Source organism: Pempheris klunzingeri, chromosome 12 (assembly GCF_042242105.1).
Source record: "Pempheris klunzingeri isolate RE-2024b chromosome 12, fPemKlu1.hap1, whole genome shotgun sequence".
Lineage (NCBI taxonomy): Eukaryota > Metazoa > Chordata > Actinopteri > Acropomatiformes > Pempheridae > Pempheris > Pempheris klunzingeri.
The window spans coordinates 19,425,986-19,453,282 of record NC_092023.1 but is presented as its reverse complement, the minus strand read 5'-3'; the positions used below and the strand labels follow the sequence as shown (position 1 = coordinate 19,453,282).

General features: G+C 41.8%; 1 protein-coding gene across 1 annotated transcript in view; it reads right to left on the bottom strand.

Annotated features, from left to right (window-relative positions):
* Positions 1 to 27,297, bottom strand: part of cdh23 (cadherin-related 23) — a 146,009-nt gene that overhangs the window by 53,974 nt on the left and 64,738 nt on the right. Inside the window, exons 9-12 of the mRNA XM_070840982.1 lie at positions 17,954 to 18,066; positions 15,968 to 16,156; positions 11,767 to 11,916; positions 10,725 to 10,883 (exon numbers count right to left, since the gene is read on the bottom strand). Coding sequence (XP_070697083.1) covers positions 10,725 to 10,883; positions 11,767 to 11,916; positions 15,968 to 16,156; positions 17,954 to 18,066 — 611 coding nt within the window. The remainder of the gene's footprint in view (positions 1 to 10,724; positions 10,884 to 11,766; positions 11,917 to 15,967; positions 16,157 to 17,953; positions 18,067 to 27,297) is intronic.

Genomic DNA, 27,297 nt, shown 5'->3' with positions numbered 1-27,297 from the left:
TAATTATACTATATCTTAGCATACATTTGTGCTTGTGTGTGCATGTGTTGCAAGACGTTAACAGCAGTGTTTTCAATGACATGATACAGCCAACAAGCTGTGTAAAATCATCTGTCAATTTCTAACACTGTCAGTTGCCTGTCTATGACTGTGTGACTTTGTGTTAAAACATGCAAGCCACGCTCTACTTGGAAGTGTTGATTGGATTAAATCTGACAAAACTGATGCATTTTCCTCATCCAGATGACTTATCACTGCCTTAAAACAACTAGCAACTGCTGGCACGTGTTTTGCAGATAAAAGGGGTGTCAGAGAAAAGCAACATAAAGAGCAACACTTTCTGGAATCTTGTACTTTATGAGATGCAACATTAACACAATCTGTCTTTGAAAGCACATGCATTCGTATGTGCACACATGCAGTGACGCGTACACACAGGGTGTTGTGTCGGCGTTAATGGATCGCGGCTGGAGAGTCTGTTGTAATAGAGTTTCACTTCAGTGGCTCTGCAGTCAGTTGAAGGGCCAAACTCGAACGTGACTGCTCTGTCAACCACAATGCTGGTCACTGTGCTGATTCAGTGATGCCCTGATTCAGACCCTATTATGTTGGACTGTGCGTATGGGTGTGAGCGTGTAGGTCATTTGCTTTTTTGCATGTGACTGTGACTTATATCCTTAAAAATGTGTGAGTGTGTGTGTTTATTGAATGATGCGAGTCTGATGTGTATACACAGGCAAATGGGCCAAAATGTGTGTTGGGTGATACTGAACTCTTTTTTTTTTGGCTCTGAATGTGGATGCATGTGTGCACATTTGGATACGTTAGGAAATATCTGTGCTTTTTAAATTAATTGCATTTATGGTTGTGAGTGTGAGTACGTGTGCCCATCTATGATGCCTCTCACAGATGGAACAACGGCTGCAGCTATCAACGTGTTTTTTCTCCTTCTAAAAATTACACCATGCTGTTGAGCTCAAGCCTGTAATTTCACAGAGAGCTTCCACATCGTCCTGGATGGCGAATCGATGTTTCTTTTTAATGTCTGAATGGCCCTCACTTTGTTGTCAAGTGCACTGAAGCACATCCTGCTGAACAAGTGTAGAGTGCGACGCTGTACACATACAATGCATGTGACGCGTTTGGGACTCCAGTCAGGTTCTTGTATTAACCTTTGAGTTTTCATCTGTCGTTTCATCTTGATGACCTCATCATTTAATGCCACTCAACTGCTTCCCCCCTCTCTCTTTTTGCATTCCTACCCACTCTCCTCCTTTATCTTTGTCTTTCTGTCTTTACCTCGCTTTCCTCCCTTCACCCAGACTCCACCTACATCTCCACTGTCTCCTCTCTCCTCTACATATCTCCCTTAGCACACTCTTCCCCTTTGATGCCTCCATCCCTCCTTTGCTCCCTCTCTCCCAGGTGAGTGACAGGCCCATAAGTGCTCCAATGATAGCAGTGGGGGTGTTAGCGTGACAGCTATCGAGGCGGTGACAGGAGCCGGGCTCAGCCTGGGAGCTAATACTGCCTCTGCTTCTGTGGCCGAGCCCCTCTCGCCATGACGACAGATCGAGAGGAAGAGAGAGGGAGACAGACAGAGAGAGAGAGAGAAAAAAAAAAAAAGACGATAACCATCACCCCAACCCCCCCCCCACTCCCTCATCATTCACCGGCCCGCTCCCTCTCTCCAGCCAAACAATCACCATGACTGTAAGGCCCAGTCACTTTGCCAACTGCTTGCCAAAGACTTTCAACTTCAGACGCAGAAGGCCCGCAGCAGATGGAGGGTAGAGATAGGCTTGTGCGGGGATTTGCTGTAACTTAACACCATGGGCCCGAGTCCTTGACACCAGGGTATTATGCACTTGCCCCTCATTGCTATGGTAGCTTAAACTTTTTTCGGTTCGGGAATTGGAGGTGATGGAAAAGTTGGCGAGGTGGGATGCACAGGGAGAGAGTGAGCGTATGATTTAATGAGGAGAGAAATGACATGGAAATAAAGCTGGGCAATATGCCTAGCTAATGTGTCCAATAACCTCACTGACAATTACTACAAGCATTTACAGTACTAAGATGGTTCACACGAATAGATAGTTTTCATGCAAAATAAGTAATGTTGATGAGTTCATGAAACATCTCTTCTTAGGGACTGTGACAGGGTTAGCGCCCGTGTTCTGTGAAGACCCAGCTGATGTACAGGAGGAGGCTGCCGCTCCTGCCACTCAGTCAGCCTTACAGGGACCCTCCAAAATAACTGAAATGACTTATGAAAACCGAAAAAACACGCTGGCATAAAAGCTTCCCATCGACAAAGATGCTACAAAAAACCCTGCTGGTTGATTACATGTTCTTACTGTCAAGATGCTCAGCGATGATGCAATAGTAGTGTGTGTTGTAGATGAATACTTGGCCCAGACTGCAGTCATGAAAATCTCCCCTGTGCTAAGTAGCTGGGCACTGAGGTATAAGAGTCAGCGTTCTGATCAAAATCCAAACTAAGTTGTTAAGGAGTTTCTGCACAAAAAGTCAGTGCGCTGCTGATTGCCAATATAAACTCTGCAAACCCTAGGGTCCTCAGGCAGTAACTACAAAAGAGAAATTAGTTCTCAGTTGACCAGTTTGGTTAAATGATGTGTTTCTTCCCTTCAGAGAGGCGAAGCCAGCAGGCAAACACAACTCTGGACGTGTGTGTGTGTGTGTGCTTTGGTATGTATGTGGGTGTATCTGTGTACCAGTGCACTCGTTTGTGTGTCTGCATGCCTGTTAATGCGAGTGTGACAGTATGTGTGTGATGATTGGATGTGCGTACTGAGTGTTTCTGAATGCAAAGTATAATTTGTGTTTGTGTGCATGTGAAAGGCTACATGTGGACAGAGATGCACAGTGTTTCTAGGTTCACTCAGTTTTGGGTTAAATATTCACCCCAAACCATTCACAGTATAAACTCCTATTATCACACTCAATTGCTTTCAAGAGAAAGTGGAAATGAGAGCTTCCACTCATGGGCGACAGAAAGACAGTGGTGGTGTTTGTGTCTGTGTGTATATGTGTCTACGCCAGGGTTGGGTTGGGTTGGAGGGAGTACAGGAGCAGATTATCAGCCTAGCTATCTCATGGGCAGAAAGGGAGGTTAAAGCTGCACAGGCTTTTCTATCTTGAGTGAGCTGGAATTTGAATTGATTGGCTCCTAAAATTGCTTTTCCTGCAGAAGCTTTGAGAGGCATGGAAAGGGAAACCAATTACTGGCTGTCAAAGCCTGCTGTCAAAATAGAGATGACCCCAAGTCCAAACACAGACAACCTCTTCTGTCTCAGTGTTGCACACCTAAACACAATCACAAAGAATGGACAGCAAACATACACGGACATGTGCGCGCACACACACACACACACACACACACACACCCCCCACCCACAACCACCGCAGTGAAGATGTCCAGTTTCTGACGATCGTTGTTGGGAACACAATGATGAAGACATGGTTGTGAGGTTATGTTCCTCAGCTCTGGTTCCTCACCTGCCGTTAGTTCCACTCATTGAATCTCCTTTAAAGGCTCAGTGGGTAACTCACATTTTCTGAATCCATGACAAGATCATAGAGTGCTCTTCACAAATGCTATAGAGGTGGGGTGTAGATCCTGGTTATAAGACATATTCTGTGCTTTGTATACTTCTGCAGATTTAAGAATGCACCATCTCAGCAAAATTAAATGCGTGTGGATGAGCAGTGTGAAAGTTTGTGACTTCCTCTCCACTTACAGGCACCATGGGAATCAAATGCAAATATAGGGCGAGTTATGCATGTCCTACCAGGCTGCATATCACGGTTTGCGGTGCTTGACTAAATAATTTTCTTCAAATCATGTCTCGATTCAGTAGCAAAAAAAATTCTAAATAGCAATGAAAACAGCTCTGCTGTAGATGGCTCCAATTTCTCAAGTCTGTCTTAAAATAATACTCATATGCCTGTATGCACATTAATACAGCTTTCGGTAACTTGTTCCTCTCGTCCATACTTCAAATTCTGCAAAGAGATAACCTCCTAATACAATTTCAATGAAAGAGATGAGAAACCAAATCCACAGTCCTTGTTCTGCGCAAAATGCATTAAGGCTAATAGAGGCTTCAGTAGTAAATCAAGTCTTTTATAGAACAAAATGCCCTCCGCATGCTTTCCCAGACAGTGTTTCCTTGCTGAGACTAAAAACACTGACTTTGAAATATACCCACTTGTGTTGGCTTACTCAAACTGCTGAAGCCTCACAACACTTGGCTAGAATTTATAAAGCATTTTTATACAGAATGATGGCTGTAAATTTATTTTCCTCAATTGCAAGCATATTAGGAAGAAATCTCTTTATTGCCAGAATGCATAGAAGGAACAACTACAGCATGCAAAAGCTTCTTCACAGCACATGTGGAAGTATGAGTATTGAAAAAAATGTGAATCTGTCCTTAAAGACAAGATGATTTAAATGGTTGAGCATTTGGTCAACATGCCAGGCCACATGTCTGGTCAAAATACAGCTGACGATATGACTGAGTGAAAGCATGAATTCTTCCTTCTCTTCTTGTTAACCTTCTTGGTGTCTGTTTCGATGTACAGAAACTGCCATGGGACTGTACAGAGCCTGTATCTCTGATATGTATCACAAAAAACACGCAGAGACACCACAGAGAGATGTGTCCAATTAAAGATCACATATCCCGAACTGAGCACCTCAGTACTGTAGTGACACATAAACTTCTTAATTTTCACATCAGACACATGAATATACAGCTGAAGTTGTGTGAAATGACGCAAGACTCAGCAGAGAGAAGATGCAAAATCTATCATCTGCTTGAATCTTACGAGGACCAAACGCATCTCTCGCCAGTCCCCCAGCTGTGACCTAGTGTACCTGCGGGGGCTGATGGGAGCTGTGTGCGTTTTTACTGCGGACACTTTAGTGTAATGGCGATGGCGAGCGTACGTTTACGACTGCTTTATTTCTCTAAAACATTAACGAGCAGGTGGGGGTGCTCAAAGCGACTGCTGCCTGCCGACAGGACTGAACAGCCTGTTTCTATTATCTCCTGACCACACAGATAACAGCGAGAGACAAAGAGAGATATAACTTCAACACTTTTTTTTTAACAATGCATGCTTTTGTAAAAGAGTCTGATAAAGTGGAACGGATGTCTTCACAGGATACGGTGACAGCTTGCAAGATAAATTCTACCGTTTGCATGCATACACAGCCACTATATAATGATTCCAGCCACATGTGAACCACTGGACAAACAGCTGTTACCTCTGGAATAAGGAAAGAGGGGGAGGGAGGCAAAGAGAGAGAGAGGGCTGTATTGTGGGCATAAGCTGGAGACAGTTTGAGCTGCCAGTGAACAGGCTTAATGCAGAGCTCTCTGTGGCTGGCAGCCTCACTTTGCCGAGAGGCCTTGGTCCTCCCCCTCTCTTTCCCTGTCCACGGCGATGAAGGAATGAGATTAGCACAAGCAAAGGGAGGATGTAGAGAATAACAAAGAGTGTATATACTACAGAGAACACAAGGGAAGGAACCATGTGTGGATGTACATGCTATCTATGGTTATGTGTTGAGGAAGCAGGGCTGAAGCCGAAAATGACACTATTACCAACTAGTTTCTCAGTTCTGACGATATTGGGCTTTTCTGTATTTCATAAATATAAAGTGAATATCTTTGGGTTCTGGACTGCTGGTCGGACAAAACAAGCTATTTGAAGAACTCATCTTGGGCTTTAGGAAACTGGGATGGGTATTTTCACCATTTTCAGACATTTTATGAATGAATAAATGATTAATCGATGAACTGCTAAAATAATCTGCAGATTATCTAAATTTGAACTGTATTTCAGTCTGCAATCAATAACAGAGACACTACAATAACACAACATAAAGGCATTCTGAAAAAGGTGTCATTTGTCTTCCCCTTTTGTTTACAAATAATTGATGAGGAAAATAATTATCAGTTGCAGCTCTAGTTGCTTTATTTGTGATTGTAGCACAACTTTTGGCAATCCAGTGCATTTTAAATGCACATTTCCTTTTTTTTTTTTTTTTTTTTTAAATCGGTGTGAATCAAATGGCTGAATGGATTAACAGATGACCAAACAAAAGATCCGATAGAAACCAATCCTTTAGTTCCACTACACTCTAAACTCCCTTTTCATCTAATTTGGCAATCGCACCTCTCTAGAGAACTGAACCAACTCTGGGAAAGTTCAGACTCTCCGCTTCTGCTTGTTCGTCCTCTGCCCTGCTCGCCCATTCACTCCCCATCTCACAATGTCAAAACATCCATGATAAGCGTCCCATTATCACCAGTGACTCTGTGTGAGCTACCACATGCAGGAGAGACACGGGCCTCACCCCTTTTATTACAATAATGAATTATAATTACTGTTGTGACTATTACCCTATAAAGGCCTGTCTAAACAGTGGCGGTAGTGAAACATCCTCCACTCTGTAATTTATAACCTTCTGCTAGAAGCATTTATCATTGTGCCTTAGTACATACAGCATCTGCACAGAGCCCATAAAACCATGGCATTGGTAAAAGACATAGAAGACTCTAACCCAGCACAAATGTTCAGTCTGATATATCTTTAAAAAGTATGTCCAACCATTAGAATAGAGGAGGGTACGGGGGAACTGTACGCCAATATGCATATTAGACCTGCATATATGCTCATTGAAAATACACATATCCTCTAAGGTAGAGCCTCATGGGCAGAAAGAGTGAAAACCAAGCAGAAACACACAGGAAACCACAGAGTGAATCAATGTAACACCTGAAAACCATTAGCAATCTAATGGTAAAGCAGAGAAAGGGTGAAAACAACAATAACCGAGGGCATACAATAAATAAGAAATAAAATAAGGCAAATTCTCTGAATCCCAAGGACAGAAAATCAGAGTGATTCCACTGATACGAGCAGCTGCTGGTGTCTAAAGTCTCCAGGGTAAGGACGAGACAGAAAGAGAGAGTGAGAGAGAAAAGGACCCAGACAAAAGAGTAAATCACAATAAATATTTATAATGATAAGTAATGCTACAGACCATAAATATTAAACAGCCACTGCCTCTGTGTGTGTGTGTGTGTGTGTGGTCCTGTGTTAAGCATAAGGGTCCACAGGGATGCAGGAGCGGGCAGTGAGTAATGCATTGACTAACATTGTACATAAGCTCTGATCAGATGAGCTATGAAGATTAACCCAAACAAAGCATTTCGATTACATTATCAGTATTGCTTGTTTGGCACTTTTAAAAAAACAACTGGGAACCAATGTGCATAATTTCAATTAGCATAGGTATAAAGCATTATATAAACATCATCCAGACCCCACCCTTTTTACATACAATTCATCATATTATTGATATACCGCACAACTGCAGACAAACGGCAATGTGCAAAGCTGTTGAACACAAATACCTCAGTGTGACTTAAATCTTCCTCTCTGCTATTGCTGGTACTAAAAACATGGGGGACAAAACTTCCTCACAAATAGTAGTTAAATGTAATTTGTTGGCACTTAGATTACTTGATCTATAGACACGTAGATGAGTTTGATGAGTTTTCATCAATGAAAATGCTGACATACTCATATTTGCAGGAATTACAGTGTCCCAACACTATTTAAATGAACAGTTCAACAGTTTGGGAAACAATCTTAATTTCTTTCCTTCTGATAGTTAAATGAGTGGACACTACTACTACTACTGAGCCAGTAGGTGTTTAGCTTAGCTTAGCATGAAGCCTAGAAGCAGGGGGAAACAGCTAGCGTGTCTCTTTCCAGGTAAAAAGTAAAACAAATCCTTTTGCAAGCTGAGCATCTCTAGGGCTCTCTCATTAACACAAAACAATAATGGGAAAACTACAAGCTCTGGTTTTACAGGGAGTTATGTGCTATGTGCTATTTCTTGGGTGTATTTTGGATCTTTGAAGTCAGTTAGACGAGCTGCTCCTCATGCTTCCAGTCTTTACAAAAAAAAAAAATCAGATAATCTGCTTCTTGCTCTAATCTAGTTCTCAGCAAGAAAGCAAATACTCCCATTTCCCAAAATGTTGAACTATCCCTTTGATGAAGGAATAGGCTACCTTGAGGGATTAAGATTGAAAGAGCCGTCGTTCCTTTTAGTGCTAAGAAATGATTCGGCCACCATCTGTTGAACAGTCTGCTTGTGTTGTAATGCCTTGAGTAGTTCACCGCACTTAGACAGTTTGAACTGCTGGAGGAGATTGAGTGAGACTGGGAACTGGGGAAATGAAAAGGTGCTAGCCATGTGAGCAAATGAAATGACACTTAATAGCACAGGTAGAGAGAGCTCTGATATAGAAGTCCAGAATGAAATTAGTCTGAGTGAAGTAGAAATATAACACAAGTTGTTAGGGGCCTCGTGAATTCATTTAGTCATAATTATCACTCAAGATGTTTTCTGAAGTTGGCAAGCAAATTAATTCCTACTGAGAAGTGGTGTGATAGACAGGTTGAGTTATTACTTTACAGCTGACTCACAGGAGTGGGTTGAAAGGTGTTCTCGCACAGGGCTGGTTTTACATTCCTGTACTCTATACTTAAAATATATAACCAGAACAGGTGATTTTGTTCTGGTTATGACCCATTACATTAATAAGAGGGATGTGAATGCCTTTATTATTTCTCCACTTTGAGTGGAGTGCAGCTCAATGGACTTCTTTTTGTGCTTCGCTTCAGACTTTATGAGAAATTTTATACATACATGGATGCAATCTCCATCAGAGAATAAATAGCGGCTTTGTTTGATCAGACTGCCGCATTTAAATAAACAGTCTCTCAGTTATTTTCATTGGATAACAACCATTGTAACATACTGTCTAAATTACTAATGAACTAAATTATGACAGACTCGCATAGGTAAACAAGTCTGTGCACACATTACTAAATACACACCCACCCACACATATACGCCGACACACACTACCCACCCACCCACCAACCACTCCCACACACAGACACACACACAGTTAATGGTAATGTTATAGGATAACAAATGGAGAAAGGCCTACAGTGAAAAATGACTTTGTCTGGTTTTAGCCAAGTGTTGACCTTGTGGGAGTTCAGGGAGATTGGTGTGTATATAAATGGGTATTGGGACATGTGTGTGTGTGTATATATATATATATATATATATATATATATATATATATATATATGTATGTGTGTGTGTGTGTGTGTGTGTGTGTGTGTGTGTGTGTGTTCCATTTCTCAGCCTCAGAGCAAAGAGTGCTGGAAACATCTGTTTAATCTGTATGTGTGTTTTGTCTCCTGTGGCATCTCAGAGGGCTCGAGTGCCACTAGTGTGTGTGTTTGAGGGCGTGCGAGCAGGTCAGAATATCGAACACTTCATCTAACAGAGTATATATATACGAGTGCTGCCATCCATGCCAGTGCAGTCCTCACAGAAAGCTGTCACATCTCATTCTATTTACAGCCCATTCACTCTCTGTGCACTCCAACATGAGGCCAACTTCTGCCAGACTTATCAGGTATTACACTGCCCTGCAATCTCCATTTCATGAGCACCCAGTCTATAAACACTATTGATTTTCACACTGTGCTTTTTGCGCTTGTATCTAGTGGATTGTGGGTATACAGTCACAGGAATCGCTGCTGCTGAATGATAATGCAGTGTGTTTTGGGGAGATGCTCTGGGATTTTTTTTTTTTGCGATTTGGTTAAAGTGGTGGCTGCACAAACTGAGAGGGAGCTCTGCTGCATGGTGGCACTCAGAGGATGAGGTGGAGTGGCCTCAAGGACGTGTCAACTGTGAGAAACCGAACACAAGCGAACAGACCTGGGGGGAATGAACAATACGAGACAATTTCTGTAAATAATACTTAAACCCTGTTCTAATTGGATTAGTGTTAATAATGTATCTGTACTATTAATCCAATATGAAAAGAAATTCTAAGATCCTCTGATAACAATAATCCAGCTTGAACTGATATTTCTGTAATGTTTTAACGTGTTTATTTTTTTGCTACTAGAAAACAAGTTTAGAGATACAGTATGAAACTTGATGTCTGAGCTTTAAGCAGCAATTTGAGGGTGATCACAGCCATATAATTCTCTAGACTTACATAAGCGGCATAAAATTACACTACTGGACTTCCCTCAAATCAGTTATGTACTGTAGCTTGAATTGAGGACTTTTTGACTATGTTGCAGTTAATTCATCTTTATTACCTAAGTGGAATGCACTTTTGTGTTGGCAGTGAATATATAATTCAGCACCTCTTCATAGCCACATTTAAACAGGATTTAAGACCAAGCCACTGTTGAGTCACAGTTTGCTTTATTTACCAACGTGAGCATTTAGACTCATAAATACACAGGATCTCAACATTAGCTAACAGTGACCCAACACGGGTGAGAGAGTTTTTCATGTGTGCCTAGTTGAAGTCACCATAAATGACAACACATATGGTGAAGGCTAAAAAGAGATGTGGGTCACATGGGGTACACAAACAAGCCAAGATTTCATTCCCAATAAAAGAGCCCCATAAAAATTACTAGTGCAAGTCAGGTTTTATTGTAATCTATTTGGATTCCAGTTAAAAGTCTCCTCAGGAATAAATCACAAGACTGCTAGCTGTGAGTAATCTATCACATTTTCAGCTGTGTACAGTACACATTACACAGTGGGCTCCTATGATACTCACCAGGATACGTAGCAGTGAGGTCCCAGGAGGTGTGTTTTCAGGAAGGCTGATGTTGTACAGCGGCCTGCTGAAGATGGGTCGATTATCATTCTCATTGATTAGCTCAATAAAGATGCGAGCAAAACCCACGTGGTCGGACATGGACTCGTTGGCATAAAGCTGAGGAGAGACAACAAAGAGTATATTTACACTAAAGATTTAAATACAGCCTCAGATTACAATTCAGTTACAGAAACCTCACTGGTTTAACATTGGATTATTCACACCAAACATTTCAATCACTTTTAGGTGGCATTCTGAAAATCAGAATCTTTAATCTTTCATAATCTAATTTGCTACTGTCCAAAAGAAGTTAATGTCCTGAACAACTGGCCTGTTTAAGATTTGGAGAATCATACACAGCGCACGACACCCTCTGGTTCTGTAAACGACTCAGGGGTAAATTGAGGTGACAAAATACCAATTTCACTGTTCAAACAAGTCTGCAGCGTTGAGAAAGTGATATAGCCCCAGTCGGACTGAGCCTTGTGTATAAACAAATACAAACAAGTTGCATGAAACATAATGAAGCTATATTCAGCCTTGTTGCTTCATTTCATTCAAGGGCGTTTCAGAAATATGTGGGCGTCATAGTAAATCAACCTATTCTATTGTGTCGGTATGAGGATGAGTTGTGGCATCTGATGCATGTCTGTCTGTCCTGGGAGAGAGATTCCCTCTCTGTTGCTCTTCCTGAGGTTTCTCCCATTTCTTCCTTATTACAGGGTTTTATGGGAGGAGCTATTCCTTATTGGATACGAGGGTCAAAGGACAGAGGGTGTTGTACAGTGTGCAGATTGTAAATCCCTCTGAGGCAAATTTTTCTAAATCATTAAAAGAAGATCGCCTTCACTTATTCCGATTTGTAAATGTCCGACAGATGAAACAACGAATGAAAAAGTCTTCGATTACATTAATTCAATTCACTCTAAGTGAGTATGGTTTTGTTGAGCGTCTCAGGGGGGCACACTGTAAAAAGGCTCATAATATGGTTAAAACTCACTGAGAAGCTGTAGCTGCGAATGTGTTCGTAGTCCAGAGGCATAGCCACCCTCATCCTGATGTCGGCACGCCCCTGCACTGCCGTAGGCGAGATGGTAAAGTAGTCTGAATTGTTACCTGTCAAAAACACCTGGAACATGCTGTTCACCCCCTGCCACACAAGGAAAGGGAAAAAACAGAGAAAAGGGGGTTCATGAGAGAGATGTATCCTCTATCTAACCTACCAGCGACAAATGCACATGATAAAATCTACAGCTTATCTTTGTCATTGAATTTTTATGAATACATTTTGGACCAAAAAATACGATTTATAACAGAGGTACAGATATTGTCTATTCATCTGAAGACATGACTGAAGATTCACCAAAACCCTGATTCACACAAAAATATAACATTCACTTATTTTTTACATTCCAGGCATTTAGATCATTGCTGCACCCGGAATTATTTATATTTACTGTGCCAGCAGAGACAGTTGAATAATAATCATAAATTTCATAAGCAACCAATAGCGAGAGGTCAAAAGTCAGGTGACCATAGTCTGGCAGTATAAAGTACTCAAATGATAGAGAAGAACTCAACAGTTTTAGGGAGATGTATGTATTTTAGCAAATGTTTCTTTGTCTTGGCCATTGTAGCGTCAGGACAATGAGAGAACAGTATCTATGTCACACTGCATTTTTTCAACAAAACCCAGTTGATGATCAATGTTCTCCATAATGATGCTGGTCATAAACTTCACAAGCAGCATCAGCAAGGAAGCCAGCTCCATTCTCTCTTATCACTTGTGTCTAAGATGTTTTTCTATCTCTGCATCTTTTCGCAACACTTCCCCCATCCTTCAATATCTTTATATATACACAGACCTACTACTCTATCTGTAATCTATCTGTTCTCTCTTTTAAAAACTGTCTTTCAGAGGTCAGGCCGTTTTACAGAGTGAAACCTCAACTTTCTGAGCTCTATGCACAAACATTAGATGACGGTATACCATAATCTCAGCTGATCAATTGAAGTTGAATACATTTTGAACAGTGTTGAACACTTAAACCAGGATCCAGTGCATGTTTGATCTGGACAGCTGCGATTTTCATGAGAAGCAGGAAGAGACAAGCCAGTGGACAAAACCATCAAACGTGTGATAAAATGTGACCAGGTTAGATTGCAAAACATATAAATAAAATATTTGACATACGAATCAGATTATAGTTTATAACCACCCAATCATCTCGTCACATCTGAATTCTTCTTTATCCCCACTACATAAAGCTTGCATTGTACTGTTTCACATTATGTAAATGGCCATTTGAGAGCATCCCCATGCAGTGCCGAAGGTGGAAACCATCGTCATATTGTGTTTTTTTTTTACCAGAGGAAAAGAAGAGATGATGTGGATGTGATCCCTGATGACAACCATTACTATCTACCTCAACACAGATGCACGTGTCTGGTTTCTAGCTTACTACAGTCTTTGTTGCCAAGACGATGTTTATACGAGCACGGGGTCTGACTTAGAAATACTATGCGCTGAATTTCTGGGTGGGTCTGTACGGTGAGGTTAGTATTATTTCATTGATTGGTGGTTACATGAAATTCCAAAAAAAAAAACCTCTTAAAAAGTTTACCTATAAGCATCATTCTCTTCCTCCTCTTTTTCAGATAGATCCAAAAGTACAAAGGCCTTAGTGGGAGAATAGAAACTAAGTCAGGGTCACAATGACATCACGATGCTAAGAAGCCCGTGGCTGTCTTGAGCTGAGAAAACATCTCTACATCCCTCCTGTCTTGATATATAAAGCTGGAGGGCGGCCAATCATGTAGCCATTGTGGCAGACAGAGGAAGACGGGTGCGGTGGTCGATTGGCATTATGCTGGCGGTTGAAATAGCCCCCTTGTTTTTGTTTTCATCTCTAGGAGAACCATTGTGGCTGATGACTCCTATTTAAAAGACCATCCAATATGCAGGGATGTCACCTCAAACTGCCCATAAACGTAATTGCCCGTCCATTTGCTACTGCCTTTAGAAGCCCTCAATAAAAGCACCCAAAAGTTTAGTGACAAGTTCCAGCAGCAAAAGTTTTATAGATGCTAACCGAGCAGAAGAGGATATGAAGGCAGTGACAGACAGAGAGAGGGGTAACTACCACTTGTGTCATAGTCTAAGAAATGAAACGTCTGCCTATAATCCCTCACACTTGGAAAAACTGAGATTACAGCACAGGTGTAGTGGAGTGTGAATGAGTGTGTGTATCAGCACTGACATGCAGGTTTAAAAGATCAGAACAGCAATACAAAACTACAGGACAAAAAATGTCACAGGTTTTACTGCTTGCAGTGGATGTGTGTGTGGAACTGTGGCAACAGGGTCACAGTGCAAGACTAGTGGGGGCAATTTCTATGTCTTTGTCACGATTTGAGAACTTAAACTGCATTTTACATTTTGTGTTTGTGTTTTCTTATGACGACAAATAAGCAGTGAGCTGTGGCTGCTAATGGACTGGTTCTGAGGGAGTGCTTTCTAGCGCAGCATCTATGGGGAATGTGGCTGAAACCATTTCAGAATTACCATTTTCCCCCATTTGCGGTGAGCAATCTTAGCTTTGAGACACTTGAGTGTTAAGCGGCTGAGTACTTCCCCAGAGTGCTGCTTTTGGTGGTGGTGAAATGCTGGGTGGTAACCTACAGGGGGACCTCTTATCATATGCCAGGTGTCTGGGTCGTCACCCCACCTGCGTGCAGCAACACACTCACAGTACTCCCCTCTCTGCCTCCCCACTGCAACACACCTTCATTTGAATGAATAAACAGACTTGCTGCTAAATACTCCTGCTATCTCTCCTTCATGTGCCTTTTTTCCTCTCCTGTCTGCTGCTCTATGTTTCTTCCTGCTCCACCAATCATTCAGACGTCTGGTTTTGCTCCATTGCAGGCTACTCTCTGTTCAACTGTTTTTTCCTCTCCTCTCCTCTCCTCTCCTCTCCTCTCCTAACCCCCCCCCCCCCCCCCTCTCCTGTACGTCTGTCTGTCTTTACTCTCCACCTTTCTCTCTACCCACTTGACTTGCAGTTATCTGTCAAATTCCACCCTTGCGGCTGCTGTGCCTGAATCAATCAGAGTTGACTAGCTTTCGGCTTATCTGCACCCTAGGTGATTGATTTTCCTCGTTAGGTATAATTTGATGCTCTATCCCATCTCTTCCAGAGCAAATTAAATTGTAGTCGAGTCCAATGCGCTGGTGTGAGCTAGCATTTGCACATATGAGAGAGGGAGAGAGAAAGTGAGGGAGAGACAGAGTGGCAGAGCAAGCGTAAAGTGAAAAAGTGTGAGTTCTGTGTGTGTGTGCGACTGTGTGTCACCACAGTAGGCTGATAGATACAGCTAATGGGAAGTGGCGGACACAGTAAAGCACACTAAAATGTGCTGTTGTACACTGCTGCTGACAGTTTATAGACACACGCACTGCTGCCATGCACGCAGTTTCATGGAGTGCCTGACGTTCTTTTTGGCTGCTGCATTTATAAATAAGATAAATCTAGACCTAGAAGTGAAAACACAAAATACACACCCCCCACATGTAGCTGTCTCAGCTGTCCTGGTGGTAAAGATCAAATTATCTGATCAAACCAAGAGTGGAAAATGTCTTGCAAATGAGGCTGCTTCTACTAACTAATCCTTTACTTATGTCTTGTGTCACAGCCAGTCTCGAAAGTACCTCCATCCCACAACAGCCAGATTGTTCATTAATAGTAAAAACTTTATTTGTATGAACACTTAAGGATGTCCCAATTAGGTTTTTTGCTCCCCGATCATGTTCCAAGTCTTTTAATATTGGGTATTCGATACAGAGCCTGACCTGGTATTTATCGTATTTACTTAAATATTGGTTAAATATGTATCTGACACACTGAAATAACATCTACTAAAGTACTAGATCCAAACAACAAAGGCTCTTGCTCAAAACTACTAAGTTTACTAGCTTAAATTATTGATATAATATGAATTAAAGAATAACTGAAAAATATGATTGATTTTGGATTTTAATGAGCCATTAAAATATGCCCTGATTGGGATGGGGCTTGAAACCTCTCTAATACCACTTGTAAGATACAGTGGCAGCATGGTGTCATTCCAACTTCATTGGGATAAGAGTATCAGTCAGGAAAGTTGTGACTGTGCCAGCAATTAGGATGTGATCCACTCACCTCGTCCTTGTCTTCGGCCTGGATGAAGAGGGGAAGGGCAAAGCCCACCTGGGCCAGTTCAGTGATGCGGACCCGATACTCAGAGCTGTTGAAATTTGGGGCATTGTCGTTCTTGTCAATTAGTAGGATGGTAAAAGTGGTCATCACTGTTGCATCTGATGGACTGCGGTCATCTTTCAACTCTGTGGCCTTATGGAGAGCAACAGAGGGAAGTGGTAATCATAGACAGAGAGAGAGAGAGTGAGAAAAAGAGAGAGTGAAAGAGAGAGAGAGAGACATGAGATGCATTTGATTGCACGGAAAATGTCATTTTGGATGATAGCGGTCAGAGCGTAATCTCAGCCAGGTATTTACAGCGGTTCATTTATTGGATCAAAAGGTGGACAGACGGACTCAAGGCAATCATAGAAAAGTGAGGCCAAGAGAGGGCCAGCACATCCAGTACATCCACACACACACACATACATACACAGGTGCACTCAATGAGATTTAGGAGAAAGGAGTCCCATTAAGACGACACAATTACACACTCTCTCTGTTTCTGCCTGCCTGGGAATAGAAGATGTGAGGCCTCTGAATTGAAAAAAAAAAATAGGAAAGAAAGACAGGAATGGGCAGCCGTGGTCTTATATTGATGGAGGTGTGTCACAAGCAATACGAGAAGAGGCAGGAACAACATGCTGGTCTCTAGGTAATCAAGGTAGTTTAGCCTCTCCCGTCCCAACGCCACTGAATCATTTGACCTCCACCTCCACACGCTCAGCACTATCTAAGCTGCCTGAAGTTGAGAAATTAGTTGTATTACTATGGCACGCTGCAATCAATAGTAGCACCACCTAAGAAAGCACTAGCAGAGCGAGGGAGAGAAAATTTAGAGGGAAAAAAATCCATATCTTATAAATACAGTTTTGGGGCGACATTTTTTCGTTTTCAGCAGTTTCACTTATTCTACTTTTCTTCTATGTAATTATTGATTTCAATTAAAAAGATAGACTGGGGCTGGAATATGTAATCCAGAATCTTTTCTGTATTAAACCCTAAGCCAGTTGTCTCTCAATGGTTGCTCCTAAAAAAAACGGCATGCAACCTGTTTTTTATGGGCAGCTAAACGAATAAATACATGTGTGCTTGTGAGGTCATTAGATGCCATTTATTGTGTTGTACAGGTGCCGATTATTTGACTTGACATGTCATCAAAATCCACAATGTAACATTGCAGTTTCACAAAAAAATAGGTAGTTAGTTGCCAATCCTTCCAGTTTCAGTAGCACTTAGAAATCCATTTCATGGACTCTCTCACACCCTGTGGGAACCACTTGGTGTACAATACTAAAAGAAAAGAAATGACAACAAAAAAGAAAGTAGAGAAGTGGACAGGGTGGGAAGGCAGTGGCTGGGGAGGAGGTGGGGTGAGAGGGCAGGACTGACATTCTAAAAAGCCAAGTGAGATAGACTTTAGGCTCAGTGGAGGGACAGAGGGATTCACAGACTGCACCTGCTTCAGACAGAAGGAAAAACAGAGGGAGGAACAAAGGAGCCCTCAGAATTGAGGACTCTAAATCCTGTTCCCTTATCTTGTCCTCCTCTGCTCCTCCTTTCCTCCATGGCTGCTGGCAGTTCACTAAACAAGAGCCTCTGAAGGGGACATTATCACAGAATCACAAACACTAATGCCTTAACTGACCAAACCAAGTACTTGGATGTGTAGGGGTCACATTGGGCAGAGACATATTAACACAGTATCGATAAACACATTATGGAACTGTAGAAGTATTGACCTTGAAATCTTTCCTATTGCTGTCCTATGACACTATGTATAGTCCAAGCCAGGGTGAAGCACTGCATTTAGAAGGTTGAGGCTATATCAAGCTCAGATGATGCACTGATTTAATACACAAGCTCTTGTTCCAACAGCAAAATGACTATGATCTCTCCACTAGACTGCGACATTCCCCCCCCCCCTCTGCTTTCCATTCAGCAGCTCACCTTGACAGTGAGAGTGAATCCTGCTGAGTAGAGTGGGTTTTCTCTGTCCAGCTGGCCATTCACTGTCAGGGACCCACTGATGTAGTCCAGGGCAAAAACGCTGTTGGTGTTCCCTAGATGGATGGATGGATAGTGAGAGAGAGAGAGAAAGAAAGAGAAAAAGAGACCGAGATAAGAAACTCAGAGGGAAAAACGTAACTGGCATTGTGGATAATTCAACATAACACCTGGGATGCAGCGAGGAGCCTCGGGAGGGGAGGGTGGTGCTTGAGCACTGTGCATGTCTCCAGTTCATGCAATATGCATACGGCTTTTGTCTCTCTACCTGCTTCAGGCTGACCCACCACCTCGAACCTGTCCACAACCTGCCACCCCTGCATACCTGCGTGTCATCTGTCACTGTCCGCACGCACTCCCTCTGCTGCTTCCAATTCCTTGTCAGGTTCGCCATCCTTTTCACTTCTTTACTGGATGTGCGCCTGGGTTACTGTCAACTTGTGGAGTTCTGACTACTAGTAGTGCTATGGGGCAATGTTTTTATGAATGGATTCTCATTTTGTTTGCAAAGTGTGTGCGCATCATCGGCAGACATTTCTGCTGATGGTCGCTTTTCTTCTGATTTACAGTTGTGGTAAAGTGCAAAGAACCACACCAATGTGCCAATAAGTGTAGGGAAGAAGACGATGACTGCCGGCAAGTAATCATGCATGCACACAATGTAAGATGTAAAATATGTATAAGACTTAGCTGTGAAATGTTTAGCAAGAAAAGCAAACGCCCACAGAGTATCTTTGACAAGACATTTAATCACATCAGATATGAATCAAATCTTGTAATTCATTAAGAATTCTTTCATTAAGAAAGAAGAATTCATCTTTAAATTATGAAATACAACAGATAGATAGAATAGACAGAAGACTGACCTGATTAACCAGATTTAATGAAATGTGACAACTGTCCAAGCGTGCTTTGCAACATCAGTGCCATCCACACCATGGATGTTAGGAAAAGCCTGCCTAGCTCTATCAGCATATGAGGATGTGTGCAAAGGTGTGTGTATGTGAAACCCGATAGGATGACTTAATTCCAATTAATTTCACGGTCACCCTCAATATAAGACATACAATATACTTATTTGACTGCTTAAAATAAGCTGAGCTTCTGCTGAGAAAACAGCTCCACCCAAACACCCACAAAAGACACTTATTAATAATAATCAAGACAATAAAGATCAAGACAATAAGATTGCATACGAGACTGACTGACTACTATGTTAGCACACTGCACATTTCTCCTGAACTTCACACTTCACATGGGCTAATGAATTGCATTAACATTGTTATAGTCTATGCACTCCTTCAAAGAGGGGCATTTCAAATTATGAACGCTGCACTGTGCTCATTAAGAAGTTCAAGTGTGCCTCATGTTCTCTATCCACTTCAATTAAACAAGTTAAAATATTAGGCTGAGACCCACTTGAGTACTCGTCTCATATTTCCTTATTCCCTCTTCTTCCTTTTTAAATTAGCGTCCTCCTCGTTAACTTTCTCACCTCTAACACTTTTCTTTGACACTCGGTCTCACTCTCTCTCAGGCATCTTGTGGTTGTGGCTGTTGCTTGCTAATTACACCCAGCAGACGGAGACAACAAACGAAAATACATCCAATCATGAAAATAACCCCCACCCCCCCGATTATCCACCCACTCAACACATTCCCTCGGTCATGTCAGATGAATTATCTCTCATTCAGAAACGCTGAATGCCTCCACAACTTCATTGTGATTCTTTGTGCCTACCATGTGTTGTGTAAGACCCGAGGAAGCCCCTATGCAATCTTTAGATAGTGGCAGGTCATACATGTGAATGTTATCAGAGCAATCTGCTCAATGGAAGGCAAACAATGAGGCAGACAGAGCTCAGACAAGTCCACCTGGAACTAATTCACTTACACCTTGTTAATACAGACTGCTCTCATCTGCTGACGGCAACTCATCTGTGCTGCCACACACTGTATGATTAACATGACAATCTGTCGATGAAAAACAGCAAACATGCTCACACTTTCCTGTAATATACATAGAGAATAAAATGCCTAAATAAAATTGCTAAAATATCATAAAAACATCTCACCAAAAACAGACACTGCACTCAGATACTGTATGCTTTTTATGTTTTTCCCCACACTAGGAGAACAGCACTCTAATGGTATTAGTCCTGTTTGACACAAAGCTGTTTTTTAATTCCCCTTTGTGGCTATTGGGGTTTTTCTTTTAACACTGATGTCAGATTGACCATGACGCTTTGTTTGCCTAGTGCTATTTAGTGTCGCCAACCTGAAACACAATCAATATCATCATAACACTAATATCTTTATTTAGGTTTAAAAGGGAATGTCAATCATTTTAGAATTGGGGGGAAAAAATGACACCACCCCATTTTGGCCTTGGTTCACTCATGTCAGTTAAAGCATAACTAGGAAGTCTGGGAACTTCCTAGACTGAAATGAAATAAATTCAGAACAGCGATCTTCCTGTGCAAAGCTAGCATCTTCCTGAAACCTCTCTTTTATCTCAATCGCTGGCTCTGCTTTCACAGAATTGACCAATCTGCATTGTCTTACTGAAAAAAACTGTTTCTGTCTTTAATAGTCGGGCAACAACAACAGCACCTTTTCAGCAAACATAAAGTGCATGCACCTTTGGAGATATGCAAGTCAGAATTAGTTTTTGAGATTACTTGCTCATTAGTTTTGCGTGGTTTCCTCGACTGTTTTTCTCTTTGTAAAATTGTGATTATAGTGTTTTAATCTCTGGCTGCAGATCCGTTCTCTCCAGGTACTCTGGCTTCCTCCCACAGTCCAAAGACATGCAGGTTAGTTTAATTGCACATAGGTGTGAGTGTGAGCATGAATGGCTGTGGATGTGCCAGCCCTGCGATTGAAAAGGCAACCAGTCCGGGTTATACCGGCCTTTCTCCCTCTCTCTCTCTCCCTCTGTCTCTCAACCCTTAAGGATAAGCAGTATAGACAATGGATGGATGGATGTGAAGAGTTTTCTTTCCTGCATGTAGTTACTTATTAGTGCATAACAATGTTGTAATTGTCTGAATTCACATGTGTGTTTTCACATTACTTTGAGCTTGAACTGCACTATGAGGGATTAAGAGTCACTCTCTTTCAGATAGTTTATAGTAATAGCTGAGGTCTAGACTCTAGAGAAACATGGTCAGATGGTAAGTCTACAGTTCACAACGGCTGGGGTCAACAGATTAACCCATGTCTGTGTTCCCCACTCTCTACTCTCTGCTCTATTATTGCCCTGTATCTAGCCTGGAATGGAGAGGAGGGAAGCTACAGAACAAATCGCACAGAGAGGGTGTAGAGGAGAGGAGGCAGGCCAGCAGAGAGCAGAGCCCTTGGGTAATTAGCCTGGATTGAGGCCAAAGGTGGCAAAAGGGAGGAAGAAAGGACAAAAATTACTGCTGACTATATCCACTTTGCATAATCTCTTTAATTGTGGGACTGCAGAAAAGTATAAACAGGAATATAGTGGGACTTCTGAATTACTTAAAATCAAGAAAGTAACCTACACCTAACTTAATATACACAACGTAGACAAGAATTTAGATTTACAGCATACTTTACGTGAACGTATGTCGTTTTGGCCATTTGCTGAAACCACAGATACTCACATTTTTAGTAGAGGGGCAGTCTGACAATTGAGGTAACAGAAAATTAATACAAGCAGAACCAGGAAGATAATGAAACAGAGGATCAATGAGATTGAATGTTCCCATGCAAAAAGAATACTGCAAGTAATTCATGTAATAATCCTACAGTAACTGCTTGGACCAAGGACTTAATAGGAGTATCAGTTTGTCATTGTAAGACTGAACTTGGGGAATCATGCACCAATGAAAATAATAAAAAAAACATTCATTGCAATATTTCGTCTGGATGGGAGGGGCAGGAATGGGGTTGATGTTGATAACGATTAGTAGTGGTGGGGGGTAACGTACATCAGGGACATAGACCCACTCAGTGTGAGCATCATGCCTCTAAATTGGTTTATCAGCTTCAGTGGCCTGACTAGCATGCCAATCAACTCCAACAGCCGCTCCTTAGCCGGACGACTGGGCACTCATTTCGTCAAGCAACAAATGGTGAGTCTATACACAGACGCACACCTGCAAAAGACTGCAAAAGACCTGCTTTGACTCACTGCGTCAGGTTCCACAGAACGGCCTTCCACCTCAGCGCTGCTGTGTGTCCAGCTTGACCATACAGACAGACTGAAGTTACACAGAGTGACTCACAGGTCCCACTGAGAGGAACATATAATCATATTCTAATGGCTGATAGAAAGTGTTCTCCAGTGATCTGCCAGGGCAATCTGATTAGACCCCCAGGGGGTGGAACTTGCTGTGCACAGATATGCACCCGCTACACACTTCCTATTCACATTTGATATTCATTTTTAGTGGTAGTGTTTATGTGTTTCATATGTGTGTTAATGCATACATTTTTCTGTTCTGAATTGTTACGTAGACAGAGTGTATGTATGTATGTATGTGTGGGGGAGTGCATATGGTGCTAAATGGCAGAGTTTGTTTCTATGATGTGAGACTCCAGGGGATTAACCATGATCTCACATTACCAGCAGTACTGGACTGGAAAATGAGAAACCATGCCATGGTTTTGTCTAGTGTGGAGTACACACTCAAATGCACACGCACATGCGCACCTACATAAATGTCCACAAGCATGCACGCACACACAAACTCACACAAGCAGCCATTACCTTCCTTATGGTGCAGTATGTGTGGAATAGCTTCAATAGCAAGTGCTACAATTACAAGATAAAAGTAATTCGAATAATTTCCCACTTTGAATAATCTCAGCATTACCAAAGCATAAAGGAAAACATGGGTGAGGATTTCATATTATCTATTGACAAACACATTTAAATTCTTGTGCCATGAACAATGAAGTGAAGGCTCATTTACTGAGAACAAATTCCTCATTGAAATTCTCCCCTCCACTTACAAAGAGCAAAAGAGCGAGTACAGAGACAGAGAAGGAAAAATAGACAGGCTAGACGTGGCAGAGAAACCAAGTGTATTAACATGCACAAGCCAAAAACATACATGTGCAGTTATTATGTGGGGGTTACCCGAGAGAACAGAAGAAATAAGGCATTTGATCTGATGAGTTCAATCGGACGTGTGGCAGGTGGATGACAATGACTTTCTCAGAGCAATGAGCTTTTGAGGACAGCCAAAGCAGGAGTTCTCCAAGTGTAATCGCCATGACTAAGCCAGTGACAACTGTTTTCTCTAGTTTGTGACAACACCATGGGGGCGCTGGAACATTCTAGTAATGTGATATGGCATGCAGCCAGTGCTCAGAGTCTTGGGGCTAAGATTTTGTGTACTAAATGTACACAAATTAGTGTCACTTTTAAGGATTACGCCTACAGGCAAATCATGTTGATGATGAGGTTTTAGTTATTGTCTTCAAACTACACTCACTTATAAATCTAAATGAACAGCTTCTCACATACACTGCCTTGCTTGTGCACATGCTCATCTGTGCAGCTACCAGTACATGTGTGTGTGTGTGTCTTTGTTTGTGTGATGCGGATTGATAATGGCCCTGTGGGTGTCTTGCGATTGGCAGACAAGCTGCATTTCATGAATACTCAATGAACTAGTTTCATCAAAAGTTTTTCTTCAAAATAGGTTCAAGGACAAATATTCAATGACAATATATGGTAGATAAAAGCAACTTCCTTTTTTTTGCCCTGGTATCACACTCTGTATGGTTGACATAGCTGGTTAGATGCACTTCCAATGCCAGAGAGGGGGTCCTGATGTCTGATGCCTTTGACTAGTAGCTACTCCTGCTGCATCTCAAGAGTTCCTGTTTATCAGCTCCGCTACATTTCTCTTGATCTTGGAAGAGAGAAATGTCACTTTCATGGCTACCTCTCCACCTTATGACAAAATTCTGCTTTTTTAAGTACAAGCAAAAGCCGCATTTCCACCACAAGAAGTTTCCCCGTGTACTAGGAACCTTTGGAGCAATTTAGTTCCAAAGACATTATTTTAACCCCCAGTGAGACTCTGCTCCAGGGGTAGTACTTTTTTAAAGTACAGGTGGGGCTTGCAGTGCGGAACATTTCTGATCAGTCGAGCTTTTTATTTCAGCCATAATACGAAGCTTCAAACCGACCTTATGTACGGTAGTTATCTTTGGATCCGCTCTGAAGTCATCCAAATATGCACATATGCATAAATCATGCCTTTACATAAAGTTCAGATAACTATCTTCACACATTATTAAGCCTTCCATGTTTAAGACCTTAAGAAACATGTGTCCAGTGAGGGTTCCCTGTGCTCAACTGACATGGACGGCATAGCACTGCAAAACGTGTCCTCCAATTTAATTAGAGGCATTAATTTTTAAGGACTCTTGTATGCTGACAACAGCTATCAAGCTATCAAACGTTCATCACCAGTCTACAAATCTTTGCTGCAGATTTTCTGCTCAGCAGCGGCACCATTGATTGACTGGCTGACACAATCATCAATGCCCTGCAGTACAGCAAGGCGCTGTACACAGTAATACACTGTAAACATGTTAGCAAACTAAGCTAGGCTGACAGTCGCTGCTGTGAGCGAGAGGGATGTCAGGCATCCAAGCTGAGATTCCACGTTTTTCCTCATTTTATTTTAAGAGTGAAATTAAAAAGTACATAAGCATAACATAGCACAAGAATGTCCTTACAAAATGTAAAATAAAAAGAGAAAATAATGAGAAAAAGACATAATCCCAAAGGTTGAAAACGGAGTACATACCCAACAAATGAATATCTGAGTGGTCGAATATTTAGGTCCAACCCTAAAACCGTGTTTACTTAGAACAAGTTGTGCTACAGATTCCGCTGACTTTGGTTCCAGATACCACAATAATAGCTCAAATAATTCTCAACCTGGTCACAGACAAAAGTATTGATCCACAATCTTCGGGTCTCATGAAAAATAATCAAACTCTGAGCTATTGATTGCTTGCTTTGATCTGTCAGCTCAAGGTGTCACATTTTCTCTTTTCAACAGAGCATTGTACTTATCTCTTCATTTTTGTGTGCTTGTGTGTGTGTGTGTGTGTGCGCGCATGTATTTTTGAGTATACGAGTGAGAATTTCTGTCTGTCGCCAAGAGTACCACAGTACTTTAAATTTACCCTCCTATCAGATATTTTTTTGCAGTTTGCAAGACGATACAAAACCTGCTTCTGCACATTCAGTACAAAACAACAGCTGGCTGGGAGACAGCAGCAGAGGAAATTGGGTTTGACATCTGGAAATGTGCTTGTTCAGGAGCAGATAGCATAGGATAACATTTCTCAAAGCCAGCAGCATCCTCTTTATCCCGTAGATAAATGAAAATAAAGGAAAACCTCTAACACCAATAGATAAAGCTGAAATATGTTTGGGAAATAATATTGCTAAGAGGGGAAAACAACCAATGTATGAGATTAAAGGCAGAACAGAGGGTTTTGGTTTAACCTTAGTAAACGTAATCTCATCTATTCCTTTTTTCCTCATTGTTGCTCATATTCTTTTTGACATATACATTAATGTCTGGTTTTGTGTCATTTTAAAATATTTAATCTGAATTCTGCTTAACATGAATTGTAAAATGCATGTAACTATGGGACACGGGCTGACAGGGGAAACCTTTTTTTTTTTTAATTCAATTTAATGAACGAGGAGATGTGATGAGAAAACCTACGGTATGAGACCTACTGTATATCATAGCCTAGTGAGGTCTAGACTTGATTGTGAACACAATTGCTAGGCTCTACTGGACTCGACTACACTTTGGATTGTGTTGTGATCAGTGTCCCGCAGACTATCTGCCTTCTCTAAGAGATTACATAGCAACGGGCAATGGAGAGCCTCAGAGCGTCTAATTGAAAACCCAGAGAAATCCCAGTGATGCGGCAGTCACAATAAGAGCTCCCCAGGTAGAATAACAGGTATTAGCCTTGTCCATATTACAGCATTCCTGCTGATATGACTTCTGTAGTATGGAATCAGAGCATCGGAGTGTAGCAGTACTGAAGCATAGAGATATGTGTGGAAAGGCAGACGAGGAGAAATAATCGCCTTTACTACTTATCAGTCTGTCCAGGCGGGAAATGACGTGGCCATATCTGTCTGACCTGTATGCTAGAGGAAGGCTGGAAGACGAGGCCAGTCTGCTCCCTCAGACCCTGGGCAGGGTCATCTGTGACACTCCTGTGGCGGGGGCAGACAGGGTATTCACATGCTGCTCCAGACAAAGGTCATCCAAGTCAGTGGATGCCTGTGGTTGTACTGTTAGCCTGTGTCAATATGTGGTCTCACTCTGCAGCCTCTGGCAAACATCAAAACAGTGTAGGATTTCATAGTAAATAGGAAAAATCAGTCATCATCTTTTATCAATTTAGACAATTATTCTGCTTGAGTTGGTGCAAATCAAAATCCAATGTGGTCATGCAAGACAATGTGACAACTACAAGTTGGCTTGCATTGTGACAATTTCTTTGCTGCAGTTTCCCAACACGGAGACGATGCAATGAGAAAGGAGGAATCATCCAAAAGGAAAGAAAAGGGTAGAGATGGAAAAGGGCTTAAGATGGGATTAGTTGTGCTTGCATGTGACAAAAGAGATAGAAACAAGCACACACAGATAAACAACAAGCTGATATGAAAGGCTTGGGGGATGTCCTTTCATTCTGTGAGGCGCTAGGCTGACTTTTATTCTGCTTGTTCCTACACTATCAATACAGCACAGTGGAGAGGCTTCACAAACTTTGCATGAGGGCTTAACTCTTATCCTAACGGACAGCAATACTCTTGGACAAGACTTGTTGGCTTCTAACTCTCTGTAATAGGAATCACAGACAGCCAAGCTCTTTTTAGAGAGGTACCATTTTTGTCCATTGAGCCAAATATGTGGTAGTTTCATATTACTTAAGAATCGTACTTTGTTTTGATCCCCATTATTTCCTTCTTCCTCTGTCCCTCTGTGTGTGTCTGTGCATGTGTTTTAGGGGGGGTGATCCATCCACGTATGTACGTACGTACGTGTGCACACATAAGTGTGCATTGTGTGAAGATTGTGCCAGAGTGAAACAGTCTGGGCTTCGGAGTCCCTCAGGTTGTTGGTGTCAGTGAGACTGACCAAGGCTGTCTGGGCTCCTGCCTTGGTTGGCACCAGAGATGGGTTTGAGTGGATAATAGCTAATAATTTGGGATTGTTTGTTGCTAAAACTGTTGGCCAAAAGCTAATGTG